The 27160-nt window shown below is 62.6% G+C and overlaps 1 protein-coding gene and 1 long non-coding RNA gene across 6 annotated transcripts in view; one reads left to right on the forward strand and one right to left on the reverse strand.

Annotated features, from left to right (window-relative positions):
- On the reverse strand, positions 1-27114 carry BCL9L (BCL9 like). Of its 5 annotated transcripts, none has more exons than XM_075546682.1 (10): positions 26066-27114; positions 19778-19834; positions 12173-12272; positions 10692-11077; positions 9878-9997; positions 6605-6818; positions 6369-6453; positions 3991-6280; positions 3348-3611; positions 1-3044 (listed from the first exon to the last, which is right to left on the reverse strand). In XM_075546682.1, exons 3-10 carry the CDS (start codon positions 12196-12198, stop codon positions 1951-1953), a joined length of 4479 nt encoding a protein of 1492 aa, XP_075402797.1. In that variant the 5' UTR covers positions 12199-12272; positions 19778-19834; positions 26066-27114; the 3' UTR covers positions 1-1950. The 5 variants fall into 5 exon arrangements, with proteins under 5 accessions (XP_075402797.1, XP_075402798.1, XP_075402800.1 ...); XM_075546683.1 differs by lacking the exon at positions 26066-27114 and adding an exon at positions 20382-20679; XM_075546685.1 differs by lacking the exon at positions 12173-12272.
- Positions 25529-27160, forward strand: part of LOC142445132 (uncharacterized) — a 12599-nt gene continuing 10967 nt past the window's right edge. Inside the window, exon 1 of the long non-coding RNA XR_012783985.1 lies at positions 25529-25679. This is a non-coding gene — a long non-coding RNA (uncharacterized LOC142445132). The remainder of the gene's footprint in view (positions 25680-27160) is intronic.

The raw sequence follows: 27160 nt of genomic DNA on the forward strand, positions 1-27160 counted from the left end.
TTGGATTTTGAATTTTCTTTTTAATAAAAAGGCGCCTATAAAACAGGTCAATACAGTACAGGCAGCACAGAGACCCCGGAACAAGCCTAAAAAGTGTTTCAAAATAAAAACCAAGATGATGTCTTCACGTGTCCTATTTATATATTTATATATTTATAGATATTTATAATGGTGTACAAAATGGCTGGGGTGGCCATGATTGGAGGGAGTAGGCTGGCCTGCAACATCACCTGGGAGAACTAGTCTGGTGGTGGAGGGGGTCGGGTGGGAGGGCATGGGCCCTGTGGCCTGACACCCTCTCTCCCCTTAGGGCAGGAAGCATTTACGAGTCAAACATTTTTTAGGAGTCGTGGGTTAGGGGGCACTCGTGGGCACAGGACCCAGGTGGGGGCAAGGCAAGACAGAGGGCAGGTGGTGGCCCCAGATGCCAGCCCTGCCTCCACCCCTTCCCAGAGGTGCTGGGGAAGGCAGGGACCTGCAGCCAGCCCAGGAGGGAACGAGCGAGCTGGCTGGCGGTGGACTGAGAACAGCACCAGACATGGGGGGAGTGGGGCAATTCCCTTTGTGACAGCTGCCAATCAGAGGCTGGGCCCTGCAGGTGACGGCTGCAGATGCAGGCCATGACAGAAGATGTCTTATCTACAAATGGCCTGTGGCCATGGAGACCGCAGCCAGGCAGAAAGGCAGTGAGCCAAGTTGTCTCTCTCTCCTGGAGCCAAGGATGGGTGAACCCCCAGTGGGGTATGGCTTCAACTCTGACCAGAGGTGGCAGGGGACTTTCTCAAAAGTGGTGGTTGGCATGGGGACCTGGGAGGGGAGAGGGGCTGAGCCTGGTTGGGCAGGGGGGACTGGCATGTGCCCTGAGCTCAGAGAACTCACCAGGCAGGGTGAAGCAGTGAGAAGTTCCCCCACCTACTTCCAGCACTTCTTTTTCCATCCTCAGTGGTGGAATCTGGGGACAGGTGGGCCTTTCCCTTCCTCTGGAAGAGCCGGGCCCCGAGAAGCTACCTAGCCTGTGTCCTCACGGCCATCACAGGCTCCATGGCACAAGGCCGCCCCTTCCGTGGCTCCACTCAAGGCCACAACCACCTCTTCCTCTCTTTCATCCCAAACTGGAGACAAAAGATGTCAAGTCCCAGGTGAGATGCAGCAGGCCCAGCACAACCAGCCACCATAGTTGGAAAGCCACCACACAGGGTCACTGCTCAGCAGACAGACCGCAGCCCTGCTCAGTTCACCAGGGGGAAGCCTAGGCAGGCCTGGTCTCAGTCCAAGGGTGGGCATCGATGCCACTTACCACCTGGGCAGGGCTGGAAATGGAACCCTGTACTAACCCAGAGACCCACAACAGTGGTTGGGCATCCCAGGTCCAGGCGGGTGGCAGGGCCAGTTTGAAGGCTGGGGCTGGGCTCCTCTTGTGACTTCTATCCAAACACAGAAATACAGCACACGCACACACCGGCACAAAAGCACAGCGCTCTATTTACAGCTCCGGCTGGCACCTGCCCACCGCCCGCCTGCCCACCCGCTGAGCGGGGGAGGGTCAGCCACATCAGCAGGGAGGGAGATGAGGCAGGAAAAGACAGAAGGCAGAAGGGAGAGCAAGTGGTGGCAACGAACCTAGGGGGGGGGGGGAGCCTGGAGTGACAGAGGAGGGGACAGCTCCTGCCCGCTGGTTCCCCCAAAGGCTACAGGACTGAAAGCAACGTTGAAAGAGAGGGACACAGAGGTTCCACAGGAACTAGGGGGAAATCGGTCCTGCTGGCCAAAATGGCCCCTATCCAAAACCCACCACCCCTCCCCCACTTCCCCCTAAACTGCCAGTGGGTCTGGTTTCCGCCAATGCCACGCCCCCCGACCCAGGCTGTCTGAAAGGAAAGGAGCAGTCCGTTTTCAGGCAGGTTCTCAGGTTGGCAATCTTGCCCCCAGCTGCAGCCTCCGCAGGGGCCGCTAGAAGGGCAGGTTGGCCATGCTGCCTGGCGCCGGGAGGTAGCCCATCTGGCTGTCCAAAGACACACTGCGCTGCCGCAGGGGGTGGGACACCATGAGGTTCTGCTGGGGTGGGGGGCCCATGAGGGAGCCCTGCGGGGAGAGCATGTGCGGGGGCTGGCTGTAGACCTCGCCCCCCACGCCTCGCTGCTTCATCAGCATGAAATTCTGCTGGGCCATGAGGCCTTGCGGAGGAGACATGACGCTCTGGTGCAGGCCGTGGGGCACCATGCCCTGCTGTGGGGGCACACCTGTCCTGCTCAACAAGGACATCTGTCCGGGGTGGCACATGGACATGTTGAGCCCCCGCTGGACGCCTTGCTGGCCCGGGAGGTTGGGGGGCCGGGAGGGGGTCTGTTCGGCCATCATGTTCTGTAGGTTCATGAGATGCAGGTTGGGGGGCTGGGCCTTGGGGGGCTGGCTCTCGCTCTTGGGGAAGTACTGGAGGGTGCTGCTGGGTTTCTCCGAGGGGATGATCCTGGACAAGTCGAACTCGGGGATCCCCGTCGGGGTGGGCCGGATCACCTCGCTCAGCTCGGGGTCGTTCAGCACGGAGGCCACCCCGGGAAGCACGCCCGGTGGGTAGGCCTCGCCCATGCGCCCCGCCATGCCTTTGCCCATCAGGTGTTGCTGGGGTGGCGGGGGGCCCGGCGGCTGACTTGGCAGGTCCTCGGGGGGCAGGGCCATGCCTGAAGGGTAGTGCTGTGGCAGGCCGGGCCCCCCACCCCCACCCCCGCCAGGGGCCATAGCCCCATGGGGCTGCTGCAGTCGAGGGGGGAAGGGCATCATTTGGGATGAGGTGGGCACAGGGCCGCAGGGGGCATTCAGGGAGTCTGGGCCCCCGGGAGCCATCATCATTGAGTTTTGGGGGGGACCTCCTGTCCCCTGCGCATTGGGGTGCAGTGGAATGTTGGCGCCCAGAGGGGTGGGGGAGGGCAGCATGGTGGGTGGGGGCTCATGGGACAGGGGCTGCTGGCCTGTCAGGCTCATGCCCATGGGGCTCTGGGCAGCAGCTGAGTTCAGGTGCATCTGGCCGGGCTGGCTGCTGCTGATGCCTGCAGGGAGAGAGGACAGCAGGTCATGAACATCAATGGGGCCAGGGTGTGTGAAGGCTGCCACCACCTTGGCCTCCCCTGACTGCAGGTCAGCTGAAAGCAGCCCGCTGTGCCCTGGGCACTGGAGTGCTCTGGGCTGCTGTTTCCTGAAACGCTTTCGACATGTGGGAGCCAGGTTCCAGGTGTTAGACCCCTGCTCCAGGGGCCTCTGGGGGGCGACTGCTGACCACACCCGGATCTTCCCACCCACCCCCCCCCCACCCCATGGGCCTTGCCCTGGAGGCCCGGCTCCTGGCCATGCACCTGGACCGGCGCCCTGCGGCGGTGGCGGCGGGGGCAGCAGCTCGTCCTCTGAGGTGGCGATGGTCTTGATGGCATTGTGGTAGAGCGGGGTAGAGCTGGGCATGGCGTACTTGGACATTTGAGACATCATCAGTGACAGGGGGTTCTGGGCCGGCGTGGGGTCTGGGGAGGATGTGTACGGCAGGCTGGGGTTCATAAGCCCACTGGGGGGGTTGGCAGGAGGCGCGGAGGAGTTGCTCCGGGGGCCTCCAGATGGGAGAGTGCCTGCGGAATCAGGGAGACAGCAGAGGTGAGTGTGTGTGTGTGTGTGTGTGTGTCTATGTGAATTTGGCACTCACAGGAGGGGACTTGGGAAGAGGTCAGCAGCTCCAGGCACGCTCCACTTCCACTGGAGGCCGCCCCCAACCCCCAGTGATCACTATAACCCACCTGCTGTCCCGAAATCCCTGTGCCTTGAGGTCTGGGGCAGTGGGGGGGTTCCCAGGAATGACCCCCTCAAAGGCCTGGAAGGCGAATATGATGCTCCCCGGGAGCACCCCCACCCCACCCACAGGTAGAGCTGGCCATCCTGGCCCCCACAGGTATGGAGTAACCTCCGGTTTCCCGGCACCACCAGCCCACCTGGCCAGCCCGGTGCACTCACCCTGATCCATGGTGCCCAGGGTGGTGGAGGAGTTCATGTTGAGAGGAGGCTGCTTGTTCTGGGAGACCCCAGGGCTGGGCATGGCTGTCTTGGGAGAGGCGACCCAGCCTGGAGAAGGCACCGCCATGGGGGGGGACTTGAGCCTGCTGGGCGAGCCAGTGGGCGAGCGGACACTGAGGGAGGAGCTGAGGACCTGGGGCGACTTGAGAGGCCCCGGCGGGTTGGCAGACGGCAAAGACACCATCTGTGAGGGCGTCTGGGGTGACTTGAGGTTGGCAGAAGGCGAGGTGACGAGAGGCGAGTGCACCTGGCTGAGGGTGGGTGACTTCAGGTGCCCCATGCCTGGCGAGCCCATTTGATTAATACTGATGGTGAGGTCCGAAGGCCGCCGGCCCAGCCCTCGGTTGGGGGCCGAGTGCATGGCACCGGGGGGAGGATTAGCGGCAGCAGGGGCCAGAGGCATGTGGCTGAGCCGAGCAGTGCCCACGTTGCCTATGGACATTGAGCTCTGGTCAGGGCTGAACAAGTCTTGGGTGTTGCCCATTTCCTGAGGCATGGCTTGGTAGGGTCCCTGGCTCCCAGAGAACCCCTGCTGGCCCTGGTTGGGAAACTGTGAAGGTATAAGCATCTTCTGGGGGGCCCCCATCATGCCACTGCCATTCTGGGCCCGCACCCGGGCCATCTCCTCTGGGCTCAGACCCTGGGGCCCCATCATGTCCCCAGGGCCCCGCATCTTCTGTGACATCAGCATCTGCTGCTGCGGCGTCATCTGCACATTCAGATTCATGTTCATGTTCATATTCACGTTCATGTTCATGTTGAGGTTGCCTGGCCCCATAGGCGGGTCCACCTCCCTCAGCCCCGACTGGCCCATGGGGGGGCTCAGAAGGCCCCGGCCTCCACCAAACTCCATGCCCATAGGTGCACCAGTCAGGCCCTCGCTGCCCGCCATCTGCCCGGGGAACATGGCCGGGTCCATCTGTCTATGGGCTTGCATCACCCGCTCCATCTCCATGCCCTGCCCCATAGCAGCGCCAGCCATGCCCAGGGGGCGCTGCATGCCGAGCGACCGCTTCTCCAGCAGCTGGTGCCGCAGAAGCTCCTCTCGGACCCGCGGGCTCATGAAGCGCTCCACCTCGCCCTGCCCGCCTGGGTAGGGCATGGGGCTCTGGGCAAAGCTGCCAGGACCCCCCATGGGGGGCAGGTCTTCGGTCCAGCCCATGCCCGGCCTCACAGGCCTCTGCATTGCATTCATGGGCACCTCCATGGGCATACTCTGCATGGCCCCAAAGCCGGGCACTCGCTGCATCTGGTTGGCCGGGAAACGGGGTCCAGGGAAAGGCGGTCCACCCCGGAGCTGCATGGGGTCCTGGACATCCATGGGCCCCCGCAGCTGCGTGCCCATTCCGGGCGGCCACTGGTCCCCAGGCTTGCTGTGGTAGGGCGGGGGCGGCCCCCGCATCATCATGCCCCCCATGCCCATCATGTCCTGCAGGGGCCGGCCCCCATGCAGCCCGATCTGCTCCTCCTTGCGCCGCTTCTCCTCGTAGTACTCCTCCTGCAGCTTGCGCCAGGCCACTTGCTCGGGCGTCAGGCTGTCCTGGCCTAGCCTCTGCATCATCACGTTCATCTGCGGCCCCAGGTCCCCGCCCGGGGGGTGCCCAGGCACTTCGTGTTCCAGCGGGGGGCCCCCCAAGTTCTGCGTCTGGGAGATCATGGACTGCAGGGGCTCCTCATACTTCTTCAGCGCCCCGGGAGGGGCCGCGGAGGGCTGCTGGGGGGCGGGAGGGGCTTGTGCGGGCGGCCCACCTTCACCCGCCCCCACGGGGGGCGCCTTGAGGAAGGGCTCCGCCTCCCCGCTGCGGAGCAGCAGCCGCTCGATGTCGCGCAGGGTCTGCAGGGACCGCTCCCGGTGCTCCAGCTGCTCCTTGGACAGGCCCTCCGAGCCCGCCAGGCTCCGAGGCCCGTTTCCGGAGGGGGCGGCCTCCCCCAGCAGGGCGGGGCCCGGGGCACTGCTGGGGTCTCCTCCGGGAGGCAGAGGGTTGTTGGCAGTAGCAGCCGTGGGGGTGTTCGGGTGGGTGCCCCCGGTCCCACCGCCTGTACTGGCAGCTCCCACCGAGTTGGGCGTCAGGTCCTGAGTGGCGTCCTCTGGCGGTCCCTCCTGGGGAAGAGCTGGGGGGGCACTGCCAGGGGGCGGCGGGGGCGGGGGCAGCGGTGGCTGGGATTGTGGGGTACCCACTGACGGTGTGCTCAAGGGTAGCGGTTCTGGGGTGGGCGGCACCTTGGGGGCCTGTAGGAGAACAAAGAGGGAGCATGAAGCAGGAGGGAGACCCCCAGTCCCTCCCACTGTCCATGGACCCACACCAGACACTGCTCACCTGGTCGAGCTTGGCCCGTGGCACGCTCTGCTGGTGGTATGCAAGGATGGAGTCGGCCCGGCCCTGCAGCACAGCCTCTGCGGCCCTGCACCGGAGGGACGGCTCAGGGTCCGGCAGGAGGGAGCGCTCCCTCACCCACCCACCCAGGCAGAGGGCTGAGCTCGCCCTGCGCCCACCCCTGAAGGACCCAAAAGGCTGGGAGGGGCGAGCAGACTTGCCCCCCTGGAGGCACTTACGTGTTGGCGAGGTGGGTGGTGAAGACGTACACAAACTGAGAGGGCTTTCCAGGGACGCCCCCGGCCCCGGCCCCGCCCCCGGGGGCATCTGGCCGAAGGCCAGGCGGGGGGCCATGAGGGGGACCCGGTGTGCTGCTCTCACTGAGGGGCAGCTGGGGGGCTTGGCCAGGACCCAGCTGTGGGGCCGCCATGGCGGGGTCTGCTACATTACAATCTGCAGGAGGGAGAAGAGAGAGTGAGGTCCAGATTCAGAAGGAATCTCCCCTTCGCCTCACCCCATCCAAGAGTCGCTCAGGGACCCCCGGCACCTTTCTCCGGGTCAGTTGTGGCCACAACTCTATTTCCACAGCCTCCTCTCCTACCCACCTGCCCTCAGCGGCGGCCTTTGCCTGGGGCATGAGCAAGGCCAGCAGCCCTTTCCTGTCCATCATCTGTGGTGACCGGAGTGTGGCCGGCCGTGGTGCCAAAAGCTCTGAAGTTCAAGTTCAATTCACACACCAGCAGGGAAGCCCAAGGCACACAGATTTCCAGAGTCTGGGCGGAACAGCCCGGAAACCTACTGCTGACATTCAGCCAATGATCATCGAACCGGTGGGCCCAGTACTTCCTGATAAGACTGAGGGGTGAGCCGCCCAGGGAGGAACATCCAGCGCAGCACCCAGGCCGCAACCCAGAGCAGCAACACTCAGCTGCGGCGTGCGACACCACCACGGGGCCACAGCAGGCTCCCAAGGGCTTGGGGGTTCTTCATCAACACATCTCCCTGGAGAACAAGCCTTAGGCTCCACTTTACAGAAACTGGACAAACCGACCACTCAAAAGGCGAAAGGTCGAAGCAAATGATGCGTGGTTTCTAGTCCAGTCTCACCACCCACCCACCCACTCAGTCTGCTTACGACCAGGGCGCTTCTGCGCGCACATGCATGCAAAGTGCATAAAGTGCCGGACAAACTAGAAGGGGGGGGGGTCGCACGGATTTGCAAAAAGCCATACAACACAGGTTACGTGCTTAAAAATACATGGGAACACATGCACGCGCACACTCACACACAAACCAGCCTCGGTTTTTCCACCTGTGCAACAGAAATCCAACCCTACCCCTGCCCAGGCGGCACATGGAAGGCATTTCTCTCTACAGCAAGTTCAGAGCAATGTCACAAATGACAAGATCAGGTGGAAAACTGATGGAGAAGGCTGTCACACTGGGTAGACCAGCCACCCTTCGCACCAGAGAGGCTTGTTCCCAGGTCACAAGTTTTCATCAAAGTTCTCCTCCAGAAATACTACTGCCGGTCCTCAGTGGGGCTAGCTGAACACACGATGCACTCCCAGCCCAGGAAAAACAAGTCAAAGGGAAGTGAGCAGCACTCTGCCAACCAAGCCACCCAACTCTGTCCTGGAACCCATGCTGCGGGCTCCTGAGCCTAGCGCAGACATACTCACGGCTTCTGACTGCTGCCCGCTGCCCTCCCTCCTGCGACTCCTAGCACGGGCACAGGCCTGACGTCACTGCTGAGCTTTCTAACACAGCACCCAAGGAGACCCTGGGTGGCACGTGGCCTCTAAAGGGCTGGCGGGCTGAGCCACCAAGAGACACCTCTGAAAGGGAGGACCTGGCCACAAACTTCTGAAACATCAACCTGGAGAACCTGGAGGAGCAGGGTCCCACTCTGACACACAGGGGGCGCCCCAATTCCAGGGCACCAGCCCTTCTGCGTGCCTGGTGAACCGCCTACAGCCATCCAGAGGCAGCTAGCTGCTCTTCTCCAGCCTGTCACTCAATCCTCACAGGATTGGTTTAGAGTGGTTTCCTTTTCATGGACCAGGAAAGGGGGCCCTCTCCCGAGTGTATGCAAACAACCAGTGTGGGAGTGGGGGCGGGGATGCAAACAGAGGCAGTCAGCCAGCAGAGGAGCCCCAGGGGATCACCTCCACTGCCCCTGCACTAAGCTCCTTCCAGTATTTGAGGGCAGCGAAACTACAGCAGTAAAGTAACCGTGGCTGGTTTGGTTCTGGGTCTGCAGTAACCCCCTCTTCTTTGTACTCCCCTTGAGCCCTGGTGGCGGGGTGGTTACGAGCCGGGCTGTGACCCTCATGGTCGCCAGTTCGAAACTGCCAGCAGCTCCTTGGGAGAAAAGCTGGGCTTTCTACTCCCATAAACAGTGACAGTCTCTTGATGGCAGTGAGTTGTACCGTTGTGTCTTCCAAGGTGGCATAGCAGGCTACATGTTGGGCTGCTAACTGCAAAGTCAGCAGTTCGAGCCCACCAGCAGCTCTTAGGTGGAAAGATGAGGCTTTCTGCTCCTGTAAAGGGTGCGGTCTCAGAAACCCGTAGGGGCCGCTGTGCCCGTCCTACAGAGTCACTATAAGTCGGCATTCGCTCGCTTTGCAGCAAGTCCTTTCTGGTCAGCAGCCCCTGAGGAGACTGGGCCAGATGACCCTCAACCTCCCAGGCAGCCCTAGTGGCTTTGGCATTAGGCTTCTGTGCACCACCTCGGGACAGGGTGCCCCCGACTTAACCACTCATTCCACCAGTGTGCTGAGCCTGCCTCCTCCTCCCCAGCAGCCAGGATAGGAACATCCACCTCTCAGGGCTGTTCTAAGGATTGCTAGAGACAAAGTAACAACGTCGCGTTGCTGCCCCTGAGAAGCGTGCTCCCACACCCTCTGGCTAGTTTCCTGCAGATATACGCGCTCCCCAAGGGCAGGGGTTGTGTCCGCTTCTTCCCCATCATTTGCAGGAAGGCCCAGCTACATGCTTGGTCACCAGAGTGCGAGGAGCAGGCACACACCCACACCTACTCCTGATCGTCCTGCTGACGCACCCCAAGCCCTGGCCAGGAGTCAACGAGAGGTTAGGGACGGTGCCGGAGGTGTAGCCAAGTGTCTGCTGTAACCCATGCCTAGCACAGCTTTGCAACACGGAGCCAACAGTCCAGCACCCACCACCGCCCTCCCGCCGCTGACCAGCAGGTGGCAGCACACGCCCAGGGATTCACGGGCAGAAGGCTTTGGCGGCCCAGTGAACCTGGGGCCACCTGAGGCTCACCCACCCATCCCTACTTAGGGTAGTCCTAGGAAGAGAGGCCCACTGACAGACAACCTAACCTAGAAGGCCAGGATAGGATCCCGCAGAGGAGCCGGGAGGCCCCAGTGGACTCCTGCTTGCTGCTAATCCGCGCCCAATCTCAGCCTTCCCAGGCTCTGCGTGAGCAGTGGGGCAGCTCCCATAGGGCCCCGGCCACTCATCTACTGGTGCAGGTGGGCACTCACTGTGGGCGGCCCCAATGGGCTTGTCATCCTCCTCGCTGTCAGGTCCCGAGCACCATTCGTCACCGCTGTAGGGCTGCTTCCGCTCCAGCACGCAGCGCCGTTTACTCCGGGGTGCCACCTCTGCTCAGACAGGAGGGGAAGGCAGGCAGGGTGAGTGGGAGTGCCGCGGGAGGCCTACTCACTACCCGTGGCTAGGGCCCTGGGCACCAGCCTGGGGCATGCCCCCAGGCCTCTTCCCAAGTTGCTTGACCCACAGTGGGCACTGCCCAGGCCATGGTGGGCACCCTGCCAGCCCCTGGCCCCCACCACAGCACCCACCATTTGTTTCTGATTTCACTCTGCAACCCGGCTGCCTGTCTCCCCTCCCCCCCACCCAGCACCAAGCACAGCATAATCCCAACCACAACTGGTTCTAATTAGGGCGGGGTGGGGGGGAGGGGGAGCGGCTACTAAGACAGCCCCAGTGCCTGCTCCCAAATGGCTCCTGCCAGCCCAGGAGACCCTGAGGCTCCTGGGAGGTGTGTGGGTCTGCTCCCCACCCCAGGAGCTCTTCCCGTCAGTCCCAACCCTCTGGGGGTGGGGGCTCTGGTGGGCAAGGGACCAGAAACCCCTTTGTTAGAAGCCCACCTTGGGTGGCCCCTCCATGGGTGGCCCCTAAGGCCCAGAAGTCTACCCCATCCCTGGCCAGCCCCAACCCCAGAGGCCACAGTGTGATGAGGACATCACATGCCTCTGCCGACAGCGGGACTGGGGGTGAAGCCAGGGGGCCAAGGCCAACTGCCGGGCCTCTAGAAGGGGTTAGGAAATAGGGTACCTTTGGCCTCCGCCTCCAGGGATGGGGTTCCAGCCTCACGCTGCTCACTGGAGTCCACAGACACACTCCGCTCCCTCTTCACCTTGCCCTTGAGAGAGCTGAAAGGGGGCACCCCTGCCTGGGGGGTCTTCAGGCTTGAGTTGCTTGGCGAGATCTGGTTGGCCTTGGCCCCATGGTTCCCCGCCCCCACACCCTTGGTGCCCAGGTTGCAGCTGGGACCTTGGTTCACATTCTGGGGCTGGGATGGGGCCCCGCCATTCCCTGTCTTGCCATGATTGGTCAATTTGTTTTCGGGGTGCATTGGCTTGGCTGGGGCAGGGGGGCAGTGGCCGCAGGGGGACAGCGGCGGGCTCCCTGGAGCTTCTCTCCTCCTGGGGTGGGGTAACCTGGGGGAAGATGTGAAAAAGGTTAATCTTGCTGGGCAGGTATTCCTGGGTTCGACTGTCCCATCCTGCCTCACCTAATGGTGGAGAAAGACCACCGGCTACTCCCTGCTTCCTGCCATCCCTCAGGCACATAATAGATGGGACCATCTGTGCACGTGGCTGTCCGTGCCTGCACGCACACACACACATACACATGCACGTGCAGAAAACAATGTGAATGGACACCAGGCCCTTGACCTCTCCCCGACACACCCCTCCACCCGCCTGATGTCCATCAGACATCCCTAGAAGAACAACCTTTCCACTAGCACCTGACCGTCCGCTCCTCTAGGGTTTACTGTCTCCAAACTCCTAAGATCCCCAAGCTAACCCACACCTCAATGCGTTTCTCTGAGTCCCAACACCAGCAGGGGCCCCAGCCCCATTCTACGAAGGAAGTGGGGGGGGGCGACTCTTGTCAGAGTGGTACCCACTCTTCCAGGCAGTTCCCCGCCGGAGGGGCAGGCCAGGCCAGGCCGGCAGCAGGCAGGCAGGCAGGCGGGGAGGCGCAGGGGGGAGGGAGAGGGGGGAGCCCAGCGCACCGGAGTGCATCTTGAAGCCAAGGATTCCGGCAGCCTCGGCTGCGGGCCCTTTAAGCTCCAGCCCGCTCCCCCAGCCGCCTCCCCTTCCCCGGAGACCTATTAATAGCCGCTGGAAAGATCACATCACGGGAGAGGATATTTATCCCCCCTCATTCCACACCAGCTCAGATTTATTTCAGCTCTGCTGTCCGGCTGCTGCCGCCGACGCCTGGCCCTGTCTGCCGGCTTCTCCCTGCCCCTGACTCCAGCTCCCACTCCGGCTAAGCTGAGGCCCGAGGGGGCCTCTAGACCCCAAGGTGGGGTGGGGTGGGCAGACACTCAGAGGCTAGCCTCCTCTGCCTCTGGGCGCTGGAGATGGGGGTGGCCCCTACCTTGGGGCCTTCCCATTCTGACCTCGGAGCCCCCCTCGCCCCCCCTGTGGCCTGGGAGCCAGGCTGGGGCTCCATCACCGGGCCCCGTCCTTCCCTCGCCCACACTCCGCGCACACAGCCCGCCCTCCAGGGCACCCACACACCTTGTCTTGTTAGCCAGGATCCTCATGGCCCCGCACAGTGGGGCTACGGCCCCGCGTGTGCCCAGGGCCCAGCCAGGGACGCGGAGTACTGGTGCACGGGCTGCAGCAACAAGCCCCAAGAGAAAACGTGTAACTTGGGGTGGGGGTGCGGCAGGGGCAGGGAGGAGCAGGGACGCGAAGGCCCTGGGCCTGAAGCTGGGTGGGACTGGACCAGGCGATCTAGTCTAAGGATCAGCCAGAGCCTAGTCCTCCCCCACCTTACCCTCAGGGGGCTTGCAGTTCCCAGCAATTTCCCCAAGCCGCGCGGGGCAGAATCCTTAGGAGCTTAGGTGGGAAAGGTGCCCGCCCGCCCGCCCCGTGGGGCGGACCTCGGGTCCGCTTTGGCCCCCGGGGACTCCGGAGCGCGCAGGCACGCCCCTCACTCGGGGTAGGGAACCCCTCAAGCCCCGCCCCACGCACGAGGGCGCCCAGCCCCGGGGCACCCCAGCCGTGGAGGGGGCAGGGGTGGGGACACCGCTCCGCCCCCAGCTCGGGGCCTAGCCCGTGCCCATCCCAGCAGGCCCGGGCGGGCAGCGAGCGGCCTGGCGGGGCCCCGGGGCTGCAGCTGGGCTCTTCTGGAGACCAGTAACGCTGGCTCGGATTCCTCCCCGACCGCAAGAATGCAGGAGCCTCCCCTCCCCCGCCTGCACCCCCACCCCGCGCCCTCCGGCAGAGCAGAGCCAGCCAGCCAGCCAGGGAGCCGGCGAGCGAGCGAGCGAGCAGCGGGAGACTGGCGGGCCCGCGGGGAGCCTCTCCGGGCGCAGCCGGGCTGTGCGGACACGCGATCGAGTCCCGGAGGGGCCGCCGCGGCGACGGCCTCGAGGGGCGCGGGTCCCACCCAGCTCCTCGCCAGCCCTGACTCACACCCACGCCCGGCTCCCACGTGCCTGGGGAGACAAAGACACGCACGGAGCGCCGGCGCCCAGAGGCGCGCGTTGGACGGAGGGCGAGCGAAGCAGAGGCCCCAGCAGAAGCGACAGACAGCTGGCGGGGCACGCGCAGGCAGGGCTGTTGCCACAGGGCACTGGAGCGCTGGGCTTGTTAGACGGGAAGGCAGGCTGAGGCCCGGCAACAGCCAGCCATAGAAAGTTGCACGTGGAAGAAACTCACACACAGGGCCGTGGATAGATACACCCAAACACTGGCGCCTCACCCACAGGCCCCTGCTCGGCCCCCACCCCTAGCAGATCCCAGGGAGACGCGGAGGGGGCGGGGGTCAGGGTTGGGTGCCCAGCAGCTCAGTCCTGGTCACAGGCACGTCCACAGTGGAGGAACACAGCGGCTGCTCCCAGCAGAGCTGCGGTAGACTGGACTGGGAGGGAGCCCCACAGTCCCAGAGTGAGGGGTCTAACCCTGACCTAGTCTACCCCGGGGAGGAGGGGGCGTCTGGGCACGGATTCAAGGGGCAGCTGGGGCTAGGGACAGGCCTGTGGACACCGACACGGGTCTCCCGCTCCACGTTTAAAGTGGTGTCCTTACATCCACCGGCTCGGTGATCCTCAAAACTACCCCAGGGGGCATCAGCATCTCACTTCTTCAGGGAAACCATAAACTGTTCTCTGCCAAGGCCATGGCCTGACCCTGTTTCCCCCTCCAGTGAGTGGCACCCACAGGACCCCTCAGCCCAGAGCTTTCTTCCTACAGCGACTCCAGGGAGCTTACACTGGGACTGCTCTGCTGAGCCTGCGGTGGATAAGAGGGCCCGCCTAGGTGGGAGAAAGGGCCACCCACCTCCTCCAGCGTTTACAATCTCAGAAAGTGGGACCGGTAATCATTTGGGTAGGGGGTTAGAACACCAATTCAACCCCTTTTGGCCCCAGTCAGCTCAGGGCCCCACCCCCTCACCCCCACCCTGCCCCAGGGCAAGCTGAGTCAAGCCTGGATGAGTCAGGACTTCTTCGATGCTCACCCCCTCCCTTCCAAAGCCGGCCCACTGAGACCCCTCCTCCTCTGCACACTCCAGGACCCAGAGGAGGTAGGAGGGAGGCCCGAGAGCTGATTCCTGGTGGGGCAGTTTGAAACCAGGGCCAAGCCAGGAGCCTCTGAGACAGGAAAGAAAAGGGGCTGACCATTCAAAACAGCACTGTCTGCCCTTTTTTGGGGGGGGGAGGGGCAGGGGGAAGCGACACCCACATGAGCCTGAAACAGTGACAGACCAGGAGCAGACCCAAGAGAACTGAGTCCCCAGGATTGAAGCTGAGGCAATGAGCCCTGGTTTGGAAGTGGGGGTGAGGGTGGGGTCCCCTAGAGGATGCCAATAACTAAGGCGCTGGGCTACTAGTAACAAGGTGGGCAGTTCGAGTCCACCCAGAGGCACCTTGGAAGAACACCCTGTTGAACAGCACGGCCACCGACCACCTGTAGAGCAGTTACTTGGACACACATGCATGGGCTTGAGAGATGCAGGAATAAACCCCAAGGCAACCCACACTGGTGTGTCTGAGGGAGGGGACAGCAGCCTAAGGGTCAAGGTGGGCCTGACCCAGCCCTGGATAGGAGGGAAACAGGGAAGGCTTCAGTGCCTAGTGGCTTATCCGCACCTAGCTGCCCCAGGCAGGGCAGGCGGTCCGACAGAGAAGCAGTACAGAAAAGCTCTGAAAGGTGCGGGCTCCCAACTGTGGTGGGCAGACACCTCTAGAGGGGGAAGCCCGCTGCTAGGGCTCCCCGTGGTGTGGCTGGGGGCAGCACCATGCTGGCAGCAATGGTCCCACATCCCTTGTATCTTGGGTGTCAGGCCTCCTTGGTCCCTAAGAGTCTCTGACTAACACCCAGGTCACTTCCTCTTCCTGAGGTGGGAGGTCAGGGACCCACAGCCTGATGGGAAACCTGTACAAGAACCAAAGGTATTGCACTGGGACCCTCTGTGGGGACTTCCAGTGCTCTGGTTCCTGCCAGCTCTCCCCAAAGGCACTATGCAAATCAGCCACTGGGGGCTGGGAGTTTCCAGTCCCCCCCCCACCCCCACCCTGCAGTCTGAGGGTGATATCAGGCAGCAGGGAGGGCCATGGAAACTCCTGGCCCACAGCTCTCCAGACTAAGCTCTCTGACCAGTGTGCTTCTGGGAGCTCTGCCCTCTGGAGCCTTCCTCCCTGCGCTTGGCTCTCCGAGCTAGTGGCCACGGAGCCCAGCCTCCAGGAGAAGCAGTCTTGCCCTGGCAGTGGGGTGCCCCCAAAGGCTGCTGCCCAGTCCCTGGCTGCTCCTTCCCACCAGAAGAGGGAGGGGTAGTTGGGGGCACAAGGAAACAAGACAGGGCAGGAAGCCCAGGCAGGCGGCGGGCACTCTGGGCCAGGCACAAACAGCCAGCACAGGAAACCACGGCCTACCCCCGCCCACCCCACCCACCCAGGGCTCTGGGAGAGAGGAGTGCTGGGCCTGGTACCCCAGCAGGGGCAAGGGCCAAGGGTCAGCCCAGGGCAAGGGAGGAGCAAGAAGCCCCAAAGTCCCCTCCCAGCCCCAGACCCCACCTGGGGAGGGGAGAGGAAGTAAGGCCGGCAGGAATGACGCTGCCGCTTTAAATCCACCGAAATCCGGAGCTAGGCCCAACCCAGCTCTGATTTCACAGGAAGGAAAGGAGCTAGCTTGCTCCCTAGCTTGCCGGGAGCCTAGGGCAGGCGGTAGTGGCTGGAATTAGCCCCACGGCCCAAATATATCTGGTCTCCGCCCTGCCACCCCACTGGCACTTCCTGCCCCCGGCACCTGCAAGGGGGGGTGCGGGGGTGAGAGAGGGTCGTGGCGCTGCTCTGCCTGTGGGAGACCCCAGCCTCGGGATGCCTTGTTGTTGGGGACACATGGGCAGATGTGGCTTCCCAAGCCTGGAGTGCCAGAAAGAGGCATAGACAAGAGGAGCTCCCTGGGGGCTTCACCTGGCCTCTGTCCTCCAAGGGGTTAATCTGGCCCCCGTTTGGGGGGGCAAGGGTGACCCGAGGAACCTCCTCCAAACTGCCAGGCTGCTGGGAACAATGGGGCCATTGTGGGAGGAGTGGAGTGCGGGCAGACTGCTGGCACAGCCAGTGCACGGTGGGGCGGGACCTCACCCCATGCCTGCCTAGCTGGGCTGGGCTCTGCCCCAGGTACTGCCAGCGGCAGTGCCATCCTCCCAGCCCCTCCCTCGCCTGCCTGGCAACTGCAGCGCCTAGAGGGCCCTCACCCTGCCCACGTTGACATTCAGACTGCCCTGACCCTACAGGAAGCGGGGGCATGTGGGGTGGGGGAGGATGAGGGGTGGAGGGGGGAAGGGGGACCAGGCAGGATGTATGCCTGTGATCCTCCTGCAGGGAAGAGGGCAGGAAGGCCAAATGGGGTTTCTGGTGTCGGTCCTGGCACCCTCAGGCAAGGACTTAGGGGACTGTGCCAGCAGTGACAGGCAGGCAGGGCCGTGCCCCCAGCCTCCTTCCCATAATGCCTGCTCCTCTAGGTGGTCTGGTGCCCGCAGCCTCACCTTCTGGGGACAGGCAGGGTGGTGTGGTGGAATGTTAACAGGGTCTACAAGCAGAGTGCCAACACAGCCTGCCCCTTCTGAGCAGTGGGAGCTTGTTCCAAGCCTCAGTTTCCCCATCGGCACAATGAAGAGTCATTGTATCCATCAAGAAAGTAGCTGAGAGAACGCCTGAGACATGTTCAACCCCTCAAAAAACCACCTCTGTCTGGCCCCGATGTCCCCCTCAGCACCTCCTGATGTGGCACCCCAACACAGGGCATTTGGTAAAGGTCAGCGCTGCCCAAGTCAGTGGGCCCAGGGCTTCCTAGCAGTAGTACCAAATGAAAAGATTTGGCTTTCCCTGCATGCCAGCAGGCTCTTCCCTTGGATGTCTGTGCTCACACTCTTGACCACAGGGCTCCCCCAAACTCTGGAGGCAAGTGAAGGGAACCCACACATCCCTATCCTACCTGGCCCCGTGGGTGGCAGTCGCCCTGCAGTCTTGGGGCTGGTGTGAAGGGAAGCTTGAGCCTACTGCTGGCCATGGCTCTTGAAGAGGGCAGAGGAGGGGCTGAGCAGAAGAATGAAGCACTGAGGCATGAAGTTCTGGAAAGTATGGGTCCAAGGACACGGCCTGGTCTGCTCTCAACAAGAGAAGATTTATTCCTTTGGCTCCACAGCCCCCCAAAGGGTTAACGAGGCCCTAAAAATAACCTGTTCCCAGCAGGACCCGCTGATCGGAACCCTCCAGCCATCTGTTCCCATTTTCTCCTGTACACATTGGAACATCTGAAACCAGCCTGAGCCCCAGCCCGGTCCCAAAAATAGCCCCTGCCTACCCGAGGAACAGGCCCCGGGCGGACACAGGCAGCCCGGCCAGGCCGGCACTGAGGCCAGCCCACATGACTCGGATGGACTCGAGACCTCACAGTCCAGACCTGCTGGCCCCAGGGGCTCCGGCCTTTCCCTCCTGGTGCCAAGCCAGACAGGGCATCTGCTAGACAAGCCCAGGCCTCCAACCCAGAAACCCTCGTTTTCTACCTTGTAACCAACTCACTCCCCAGACTCAGACGGTGACTCTCTACAAGGTCCCAACCACCTGTCTTATTGTGGGCACCCGTCACTGCTGGCCACTCTTGGGCTCCTCCCCCAGAAGTTCCCCAAACTCCATCATCTCCCCTACAACCTTACTCTTCTCTCAGCCCTCACCTAGCCTTCACGCAGCGCACTGCCCCAGGGCACTCTGGGTAAGACCAGACTGTCCCCAGCCCTGCCCACACATACTCGCTGCAGGCCAGGAAAGAGTGCTGGGGTGTCCTCTGGACACCGTGAGTGCTGGATGACCCAGCCCCCTCCTTGCCCAGCTGTGATCACCAGGTACCAGAGTCCCCGGTCCCACCTGCCTTCTAAATACACCACAGGCCTGGGCACTATCCCTCCTCACCCAGGGAAGGGGCCTGGGTGGGAGACATGGTATGCCAGGAACCAGGGGCCCCGAGGAAGGGTCTGACCCTGGGCCAGCGGGGAGTGTAGGTGGCCATGTAAGGACAGAATGTCTTGTTCAGTCTAGTGAAGGAACAGAGCACCAGGGATGGGAGATGGGAGGGGTGCTGAAGGCTGGGGTGAGCCAACAGCTGGGGGAGGAGGGGCGGGGTATAAAGGGAGGCAGGCTTGTGGCTGTTGGCAAACCTGCAACCAGATGTGAGTCAGCACCAACAGTGGGGAAACCGAGGCAGCAAGCAAGTAGATCCAAAGGGTTATGAGACTCGGCCATCTGGAGCCTTGGAAAGGCGGCCTCTTCCCTGACCGCACACAGCTCTCCTCCCTTCCCTGGCTGCGTCCCCTCCCGTCCCGTCCTGTCCCGGAGAAGAGCCTTGGCTGGGATTAATCCTGACGGCTGTCCCTCACATGCAGTGCACCTCTACCCTGATGGGTCGGCAGGCTGAAGAGCATCACCCTCATTGTCTAACGCACCCCTCGATAACTGCGTGCCCCCCACTTCACAGATAAGAAAACTGAGGCCCAGTAACTGGCCTCGAACACATAGCCCACGCTTAGGAGAGCCAAGATTTGGACACAGGCAGGCAAACAGTTGGGTTTTTAACCCGTTCACAATGCCATGGGGTGCATCCTCTGTGCTATGGTGGGGGGGGGCTGGCCATGCTTGATTTGCTCATTCTCACCCCCCCTCTCTCCCTGCTAGAGAACCACCAGGCCCCTTGAGGAATATCAAAGGACAAGCCGCCACCCTCAACACAGGTGCCAGGCAGGGACCTCCCTGGGCAAAGTTCTAGGGCCTCCCCCAGCCCCACCCACCCCAATCCGTTACCTCCTTGCCCATCCTGGTCCCTAAGGGAGTCAGGGGAGGGAGCAGATGGGTCCCCACGACAACAGCACAGGGCCCCCTGCTGAGAGTTGCCAATAAGCTAGAGAGGCTTCTGATGTCCCGCCCACTCCCCAGGTAGGGGTCAAAGGTCAAGCGGACTTCTCAGAGAAGGGTGGAGTCCAAGCCCTGCCCCCTGCCTAACCACACCTGTCACTGTCCCCACTTCCTTCATCGCCTGAGCTAGAAGTTGGGCCACTTGGTCCCTGTCCCTGAGGGGGAGTGGTGGATTAGTAAAATCCATTAGAAGGCCCTCCCTCCTGAGGCCTGTCCAGGAGGAGGGCTCCTCCCTGTCCCCAGCCTTCCCTGTCAGACCAGGAGCCCACAAGAGTGTTTGTTATGAATTCAGAGAGTTGTTGCTAAGTAAGGAGGGAGGGAGTGAGGGGAGGAGGGAGAGAGACAGTACATGTGTGTGTGTGCATGTGTGTATGTGTGGCGTGTGTGAGGGTCCAGGCAAACACCACAGTATGACCACTGGTAGGTGGCCACCCTGGCTTTGGCTCAGAGAGTTTGGGGCAAGTACTTGAGTGATCAGGAAACAGTGGCAAGTCCTCCTGAGGTGACTGGGTCAGAGCTTCCCAGGGCTGGCTGTCCCCATTGCTGTACCCTCCCTGCCCACCTTGGGGGGGAGGGGCACGGGAGAAGGAAGTGGGGGTCGAGAGGCAAAGGCCCAAAAGACAAAAAGGCAAGCAGGAGGCTAAGCCAGGGCAAGGCAGCAGCAGCAGCTAGACAGAGGCCAGGAGGACACACAGCAGGGACCTCTCACCTCCGGAATCTGCGCGCCAGACTCAGGCCCAAGGGTGTGGTCTGGGGTGGGGGCTCCCTGTGGAGAAATTATCACAGCACTCAAATCTCTCGGCCCCACCACGCCCCCAGCCCCCACCCCACCTACCACACAAATGTGTACACACGTAGACACAGCCAACCTCTCCAGGAAGTCTCTCAGCGACTCTGACCACCACCCCCTCTCCACCCAGGACTTCTGTGGATTGGCTGGGAGCCAGGCCCGACCCAGCTGCCCGGCCACATGGCTCCCCTCCCTGTCCTGCAAGCCGGTCGGGAAGACACTGCAGGCTTGCTGCCTTGGTTAGGAGCTTAGGCCCACAGGAAGAAAGGGGGGTGGGGCGGGACAACTCCTAGGGCCTGGCCTGAGGACTTTGGGTGGGGGATGGTAGAGGATGGATGGGGGAGGACCCCAGCTTCCAGCCCCAGCCATCCCCAGGGGAAAGGAGAGCAGAGTGTCCTGTGCCCCAGCGTGGTCTTGGTCTTCCCTCTTGGCTACAACCTCTCCTCCCCCCCCCATGTCCCTTGAAGATGCAGTTCTCCGCCTTGGCCTGCTGGGGAGCGCCTAGGGTGTGAATCGGGCTTACCAATTAGGAGGGCGCTGGGTGCGGCTCCCACTGGCAGGCAGGAGGGAGGGAGGCTGGTGGCTGGGCTCAGTTTGTACTGGGGGTCAAAGGGGAGTTCTTTTCCGAAGAATTCTGGGAGAGAAGCCAACTAGAGCAAGCAACTAACCACCCCTCCCTCTCTCTCACTGCACTGGGGGTGGGAGTGATGGGGGGGCGGTTTCTCTGCCAGCCAAACTTAACCCTCTCCAGCCTATCGGTTCTGCCCCTAGACCCAAGATGGGTGTGTGGTGGCGAGGGCCTCCAGCTGGGCGCACGGGCCAGTTCTAGGGAGTCAGCACAAGGCAGCTGCCAGGGCGAACAGGCTGGTTCCACACGGGCCAGTCAGGCCCCACCCAGCCCCACCCCCACCTGGGTGACTCCTCTGGCCTCATCTACCAAAGGTGTCTGTGGTGACGTGTGTGTGCGTGTCTCAGAGAGAGAGATTGAGAAACAACTGAAAATTCCTGGCCCAGGCCCTCCCCATGCCTGGTCACCAAGCACTATACAAGCTGCCTGTGGCGCCTTGTCCCTCCTCTCCTCCCCTCTGGGTGCCTGGACCAGAGGCCATGGAGCGGAATGGGCAGGCACATTTACCCCATGCCCACCTCCCACTGCCGGCGCCATGAGCCCTGCCCTTATACAGCTGTCCCAGACCCAGACCCTCCTCTTCCTCCCTCTGGATACCCTCCCCAATTACAGCCTGAGATCCCAGGAGGAGAAACTGAGTCACCGTGAGCTGGCAGGGGGTCTGGGTCTCAGTCCCCTGCCCACAGACCTCTGCCATCAACACCCTGGCTTTGGGGAAGAGAGGGAGAAGAGGGAAAAATGAAAATCCCCCAATGCCAACCTCTCCTCTCAGAACTGGGAGCGAATGGATTTAACGAGAAGGATTGCCCACGATCTGAGCAAAGAACACCCCAGGCTTCCGTGGTCGCTGGCCCCGCCCCAAACACTTCTCATTCCTGGAGTGGCCTCCACCCCTCAGGGGTCCAGGTCCAGCACCTCTTCTTTGGCTTGTGTTGAGGGCCTTGCCTTGCTTGAAGAAGCCCGCAAGTCGCTAACCCTTGAACTTGCCCCTGCACTCCCAGGTCTGACTACGTTGTGTCCCCAATCAAGCAAGTGACCCCAGGAGGGGAGGGGGGTGTTTAACTCTTCCACCAGGCCTTTCCCTCAGATCACAGGTTCTCAAACTTATCTAGCTCACAGCCCCCTTTCCAGAAGGAAATTAAAAAGCACTCAGCGCCCCGGGCAATGAAAGCCATTTGTCCGCTAGCCCATAACTCAGGAACAAGTCTAGGCACCTGCTTTTGCAGCCCCCCTGCATGGTACCAGCGCCACCCCCAAAGAGGGGGTATCACCCACTTTGGGGAACACTGCTTTAGAGCATGGGAACCCACCCCCTGTAACTGCCATCAACGTATCAACAGGAGAGAGCGGGCTGGTGTGGGGTCGCCCTCGGGCCAGAGGCTGGCGGTGAGGGGCCAGTGAGAGGCCAGCCCTGACAGCCTTTTCCCCAAAGTCCCCCTCTTCACTACTCTCTCCAAGGACCAGGGAGCTGCTGGTGCTGACCCCACTCCAGGAAACCTGTCCATCAAAGGGCTGAGGACTGACTCCATGTCCCAGGGAAATGAGGGGAACCTGTGACTACACACCCCGACAGGTTCACAGGAGGAGAAGGTGGGAACAGTAACCATACGTGTGTGCGTGCGCGCACACATAGACTCACACATCAAAGGGACACGCCCCCCAGCACACATGCCTCTCAGAGGTTCCTACCCACCAAAGAGGGCACCTGAGAGACAGAGAATTCCCAAAGACACACAGACATTCAAACGACATTCTCCAAGGACTCAGAAACTCAGACTCCCAGAGCGACAGCCCAGGAGCACTGAGGAAGCACACCGACATCCGGTCAGCCACACAAACCTGCTGACAGAAGACACACCACCACACTGGGATAGGGACACACACACCCACACAGCCGCGAACCCCCAGCCCCCACCCCCAGTGATGCACAGCATGAAGTGAGATGGGAGGACAGTGCAGGCAGCCCCGGTGGGGGAGGGGTGGGGGAGAAGTGCTCATGGATTTCAAAACAATCCTGGTTTCGAAATGCTGGGGAGGCTGGATTCAGGGCCATTCCAGAGGAGGGTGGGGGTGAAGAGGGAGGGGTGCAGTGAGAGCACAGCTCCTGGAGGAGTCAAGGGCTTGGGCAGCGGGAGTTCCAATCCTCCCTCCTCCCTGGGGCAGGAGGACCAAGGTGAGTTGGGCTGCAGGCCCAATGGCAGCTAGGGAGCACCAGTGCAGTGAGAAGGACTGACGGGCCCCACAGACAGACCGGACAAAGGAGGCCTTGGCGCTCACTCTCGACCGACAAGCAAAGTGAGAAGGCCTGCCGGTGGCCCATCCTCAGCTCTCTCTGGGCAGTGCACCGCCCTCTCCCGGCAGAGTGGCCCCCGGGCTCGATGTCCCCTTCCCCTCCCCCCAGCTGGCAGATCTGCAGGTGAGCCACCCAGGAAGGGGTCAGAGGGAGGGGGAAAACAGGAGTCAGGGTCTTCCACGAAACCCAGCAGTGCCCACACACAGGGCGGGATGAGGGGAGATACCCTGGGGGAGACCAAGGCAGTATAACATGCCCCACACCCAGGAAGTCACCCCTCCCTTGGCAGTCAGAATGCCCTTACTGCCCCTCCCCCAACCTCCAGGGAAAGTTGGCAGGGCTCTCAGAAGGAGGGGAGGTCAGGCCAGGCTGGGGGTGGGGCTCTGGAGGCCTGGCCTGGCACCAGGCAGAGGAAATTCCAGGCTGGATGTAACTCCAGGCTGCCTATTGGAGTGAGAGGGGCTCACCCAGCCTTCAGCATCTAGCCCCCCACCTGGCCCAGGTGGCTAGAGGGTGGGAGACAGGCGGGACCCTAGCCCCTTCAGGATGGTCTCCTCAGCCCTGGCAGGAGCCATCACTGCCTGCCCCCACCCCACCCCCGCCTCCCACTCCTTCATGACCACTCAGCACCTCCTTTCCCCAGACCCCTAGGGGCAGTCCCCGCAGTGCGGCTAGGGGTGGACAGCTGTCAGGGCTGGTGGGCAGGGCCCAGATGCCAAGCTGGAGCAGCCAGGCACCAACAGGTTGGGCCAGTCCCTGGAACAGCCAGCCCCACCCCAGCGAGAGTGGACCTGGCAGAGGCTCCCTGCCTGCGGCACCCAGCCTCTACCGGCTTGGCTCCCACGGCTGCCCGCTTTCCCACGGTGCCAACCCCTGCGGCCCCCTCCCTCTGGGTCAGTACTTGGGCAGTGTCCAGAGTTCCTGACCCAGGAAAGGAGAGATGCCAATTCCCTGTCATTCCTGGGTGCCTTGTCACCCACCACCAGGGAACTCCAGGTGAGGAGGGGGAGGGTCCTGAGAACTGCCAAGTGCCTGCCACTTCCTTGCAGGTGTCTTTTCAACCCTGGGCAGACGGTGCACTCAGCACCCAGCTCCTGGGAGCTGCCCTGGGGCACTGCTACAGGACTCCAGCCTGCGGCAACAGTGTGTTGAGGGGGGATGGGGGGCGGGTGCCCCAGCTCCTCCTCCAGATTCCCTGGAGAACACGCTGCTGAGCTGGGTGCTGACTGCAGTCTGTGACCCGGGGCCTTCCCTCCCACCCGCGCCCAGAGCTCCATAGAGCTCCAACCAGCCACCACCAGCCTCCAGCAGACAGCCCCCTCTGCACAGCACGCCCTTTAATCTAAAGCAGGTGCCAGGCATTCCAGCCCTTGCTGAGTTGACACTACTACCCGCTAGGTTTCTGCCCAGAATGTACTGCCTTGCCCAGTCAAGGAAGTTGAGCCCCCAGCCCAGGGAGCATAACCCAGGGACCAGGAGGTGAGAGGCAGGAACTAGATAAACAGAGTCAGGGGTGCCCAACAAAGCATGAAGCATGACCACTAGGTGCCAAGTCACTAGCACTGTGCCAGCCCCAGATTTCCAGGGACCACTGACCTCTTTCCAATCTCCTCCCCTGCTCCTCACCTGGTCCCCAAAATCAGCCTCACTCATTGTCTAAGCATGGGGCCGCAGCCCACCCAGTACAGGAGCAACTCTGGATCCCAAAACATAGATGTCCCACTTGTCACCAGCACCCTTCCTAAGGTTAACTTCTGTCCCACCCCCACTAAGGGCAACGCAGGTAAGCAGAAGAGAACCTCAGAGGGAGGCGGGCAGAGGGCGGCCCGCCAGGCTGGGTCCTCCCAAGGCCCAGGAGCAGATCACCTGGGGAGACTGAGCTTCCCCGCTGGCACCAGACTCTGTTACCCTCCCTGCTCTCCATCTTCCTCACCCCACCTTGAGGCTCTCCTCTCAGCCCTCGCCACCCCTGACAGGGACCACAGAGCTGACACCAGGAAGAGAGACCCAGAGTATACTCTACCCCCCAGGGCCATGAAATCAGGGTCGAGCCAGACCAGGCAGCTGAACCTGTGCTGCTGGAGGGACCCAGGAGGGCGGGCGGCAGCCTCTTCCTTGAATAAGTGCCTGTCCCCTGGAGAGGGGAGGCTATGGGGGGCATGGAGGTCTCATTTGGAGGCATCAGTCGGGTCATGGCAGATACAGCCAGAGCCAAGCTTCCCCAGTCACACATGGAGGAGGGGGCCAGCTGGGGGAGGGCTGGTGGAATGCCTCAGCTCACCTCTCTCCCACAGCGATTGTGGAAGCACCCTCTCACCCCCACCCCAACCAACCCCAGAGACAGACAGACAGACAGACAGACACATACACACACACACACACACACACACACCTCTCAAGCAGCAGACAGACAGGAGGGGGTACCAGAAAAACCCGGAAGGAAGGAAGGAAGCTGGACAGACAGACAGAAGCTGATCCTGGCTTCCTTGCTCCAGAGACAAGGTCCAGACTCCCAGAGTGGGGTGAGATGGGGGCGGTGCACTGCTCCTCCATGCCCAGGAGGAAGTCAAGGAGGGCAGACCTGAAGGTGGATCCCAGCAGCCTCCGGAGAGGCCGTGGGCAGGAAGCACCAGCTACACTTCTCTTCCCCTGGGGGGAAATTCCTCTCCCAGGGGCCCCGGCACAGCAAGGCAAGGGGCCACCTCCAAGGGCCTGCTGGTCTGGCCCCACCCCCAGCCATGCCCACACCTCTAAGAATCCCTGGCAGGGGGACTCCTCCAGTGATGGCAGGGGCCGCAGGCAGCGCCTGGGGGCAGAGGGTGACCCCCCAACCACCCCTACCCACACACCAGATCTCTTCAATCCTAACCCACTTCCCTCTGGAGGCTTCTACCAGCCAGGTGAGGAGTCCTGGGGTGCTGAGACCCAAGGGGCTGGTGAGCCTGGAAAAGGGACTACATCTCCCAGAAGCCCCCAGGGCAGGGTTCGCAGCTCCAGCTGGCCCAAGGCCGGCCTTGTTCTCTGCGCTGGGGTGGCAGGGTCCCCCTGGTTGCCCAAAGGCCCTCCTCCCGGTGTCCTGGGGCTGCCAACCAGATCGAGAGCCTAAAAGTAGCCTTTACTGGCCCTGGGGTCTTCCTCCACCCTCTAACAGCCTGGGGGTGCGTGCCGTGGGTAAGAGACAATCAAACTGTGCTCCCCCCTCCTTCCCAATTCAAACTGAATCTCCCTCCCAGCACCTCTGCCGGCCTGGCATGGTTTCCACCCACGCCCCCAGTCCACCCCTCACCTCGCGCGGGTCTGGGGTCCTCACGCCAGGCCGGAGCTAGACGCCATGACCAGGTCAGGGTCGCTGGCTGGGTTGGGGTCCTCCAGCTCGCCAGTTGGAGGTGCGGCGGGCGGCGGGCAGGCGGTGATCTTTTTGATCCTGGACGCTTTGATCTTAATGCCAGCCGGGCCCTAGAGAGGGTATCCGGGGGTCGCTGGGTCCCTGGGTGGCTGCTTCCCCACCGCCGAGCATGATCGTGGGCGCCGGGCAGCAGCGGGAGAGCGCGCACACCCGGCTGGCCCAGGGCTCGGGGCTGGGGTCTCGGCCCCGAACCTCACGGCAGCGGCTCCGGCTCCTCCTCCTCCCTTCCTTCCTTCCTTCCTTCTTCCTCTCCGTCCTTCCTTCGCCTCCTCCTTTCACTTTCTCCGAGGCCCGCGGGAACGGCGGGCACGGGGCTGGGAGGGAGCTGTCTGGGCGCTTATTGTTGGTCGGACGCCGAGGGTCGGGGTCGCAGCCCCGGGGCGGCTCGGCGCCAGGGGCCCCAGGCGCGCGGGCGTCCGTCCGGCTGGCTGCGGGCGGCGGCGGTGGTGCAGCGGCCCCGGGTCTGGGGCATGTCCGGCCCCTGGCTCCGCCGTGCGCCGCCGCCTCCCCGAGCTCCCCCGCGCTGCCGGAGCCTCGCTGGTCCCTCCGCTCGGCTCCTCGCCCCAGCCTGAATAAGCATCGGGGCGCGCTGGCTGCCTCCTTCTGCCTTCATACCAGAGCCCGGAGAGGCCCCTGTCAAAATAAGAGCTCCCCCATCTCGCTCGCCTCCGCGCCCAACCCGGCTCCCCCAGCCTCCCAGTGGTCTGACTCGGTAAGGCGCCGGCCGGCTAGTGGGAGGCTGGTTGGCCCCGAGGTGGGGAGAGGGCTTCTACCTTTCTCCGCCCTTTTCTCTTCCTCGTTCCCCAAGGTTGGGGACCCAGGACGCACCAACTACAACTACGTACACCCCAGGCAGGGGAGAGAGTTGGCATATCTCCCCTCCTGCCTACTCTGATTGGGAATGCAGGAAGTTAACTGGGTCTCACCCTACTACACCCCCCCTCCCATGCACAAAGCACCAAGCACCGGGTCCTC

This window comes from Tenrec ecaudatus, chromosome 4 (genome assembly GCF_050624435.1).
Source record: "Tenrec ecaudatus isolate mTenEca1 chromosome 4, mTenEca1.hap1, whole genome shotgun sequence".
Taxonomy (NCBI): Eukaryota; Metazoa; Chordata; class Mammalia; order Afrosoricida; family Tenrecidae; genus Tenrec; species Tenrec ecaudatus.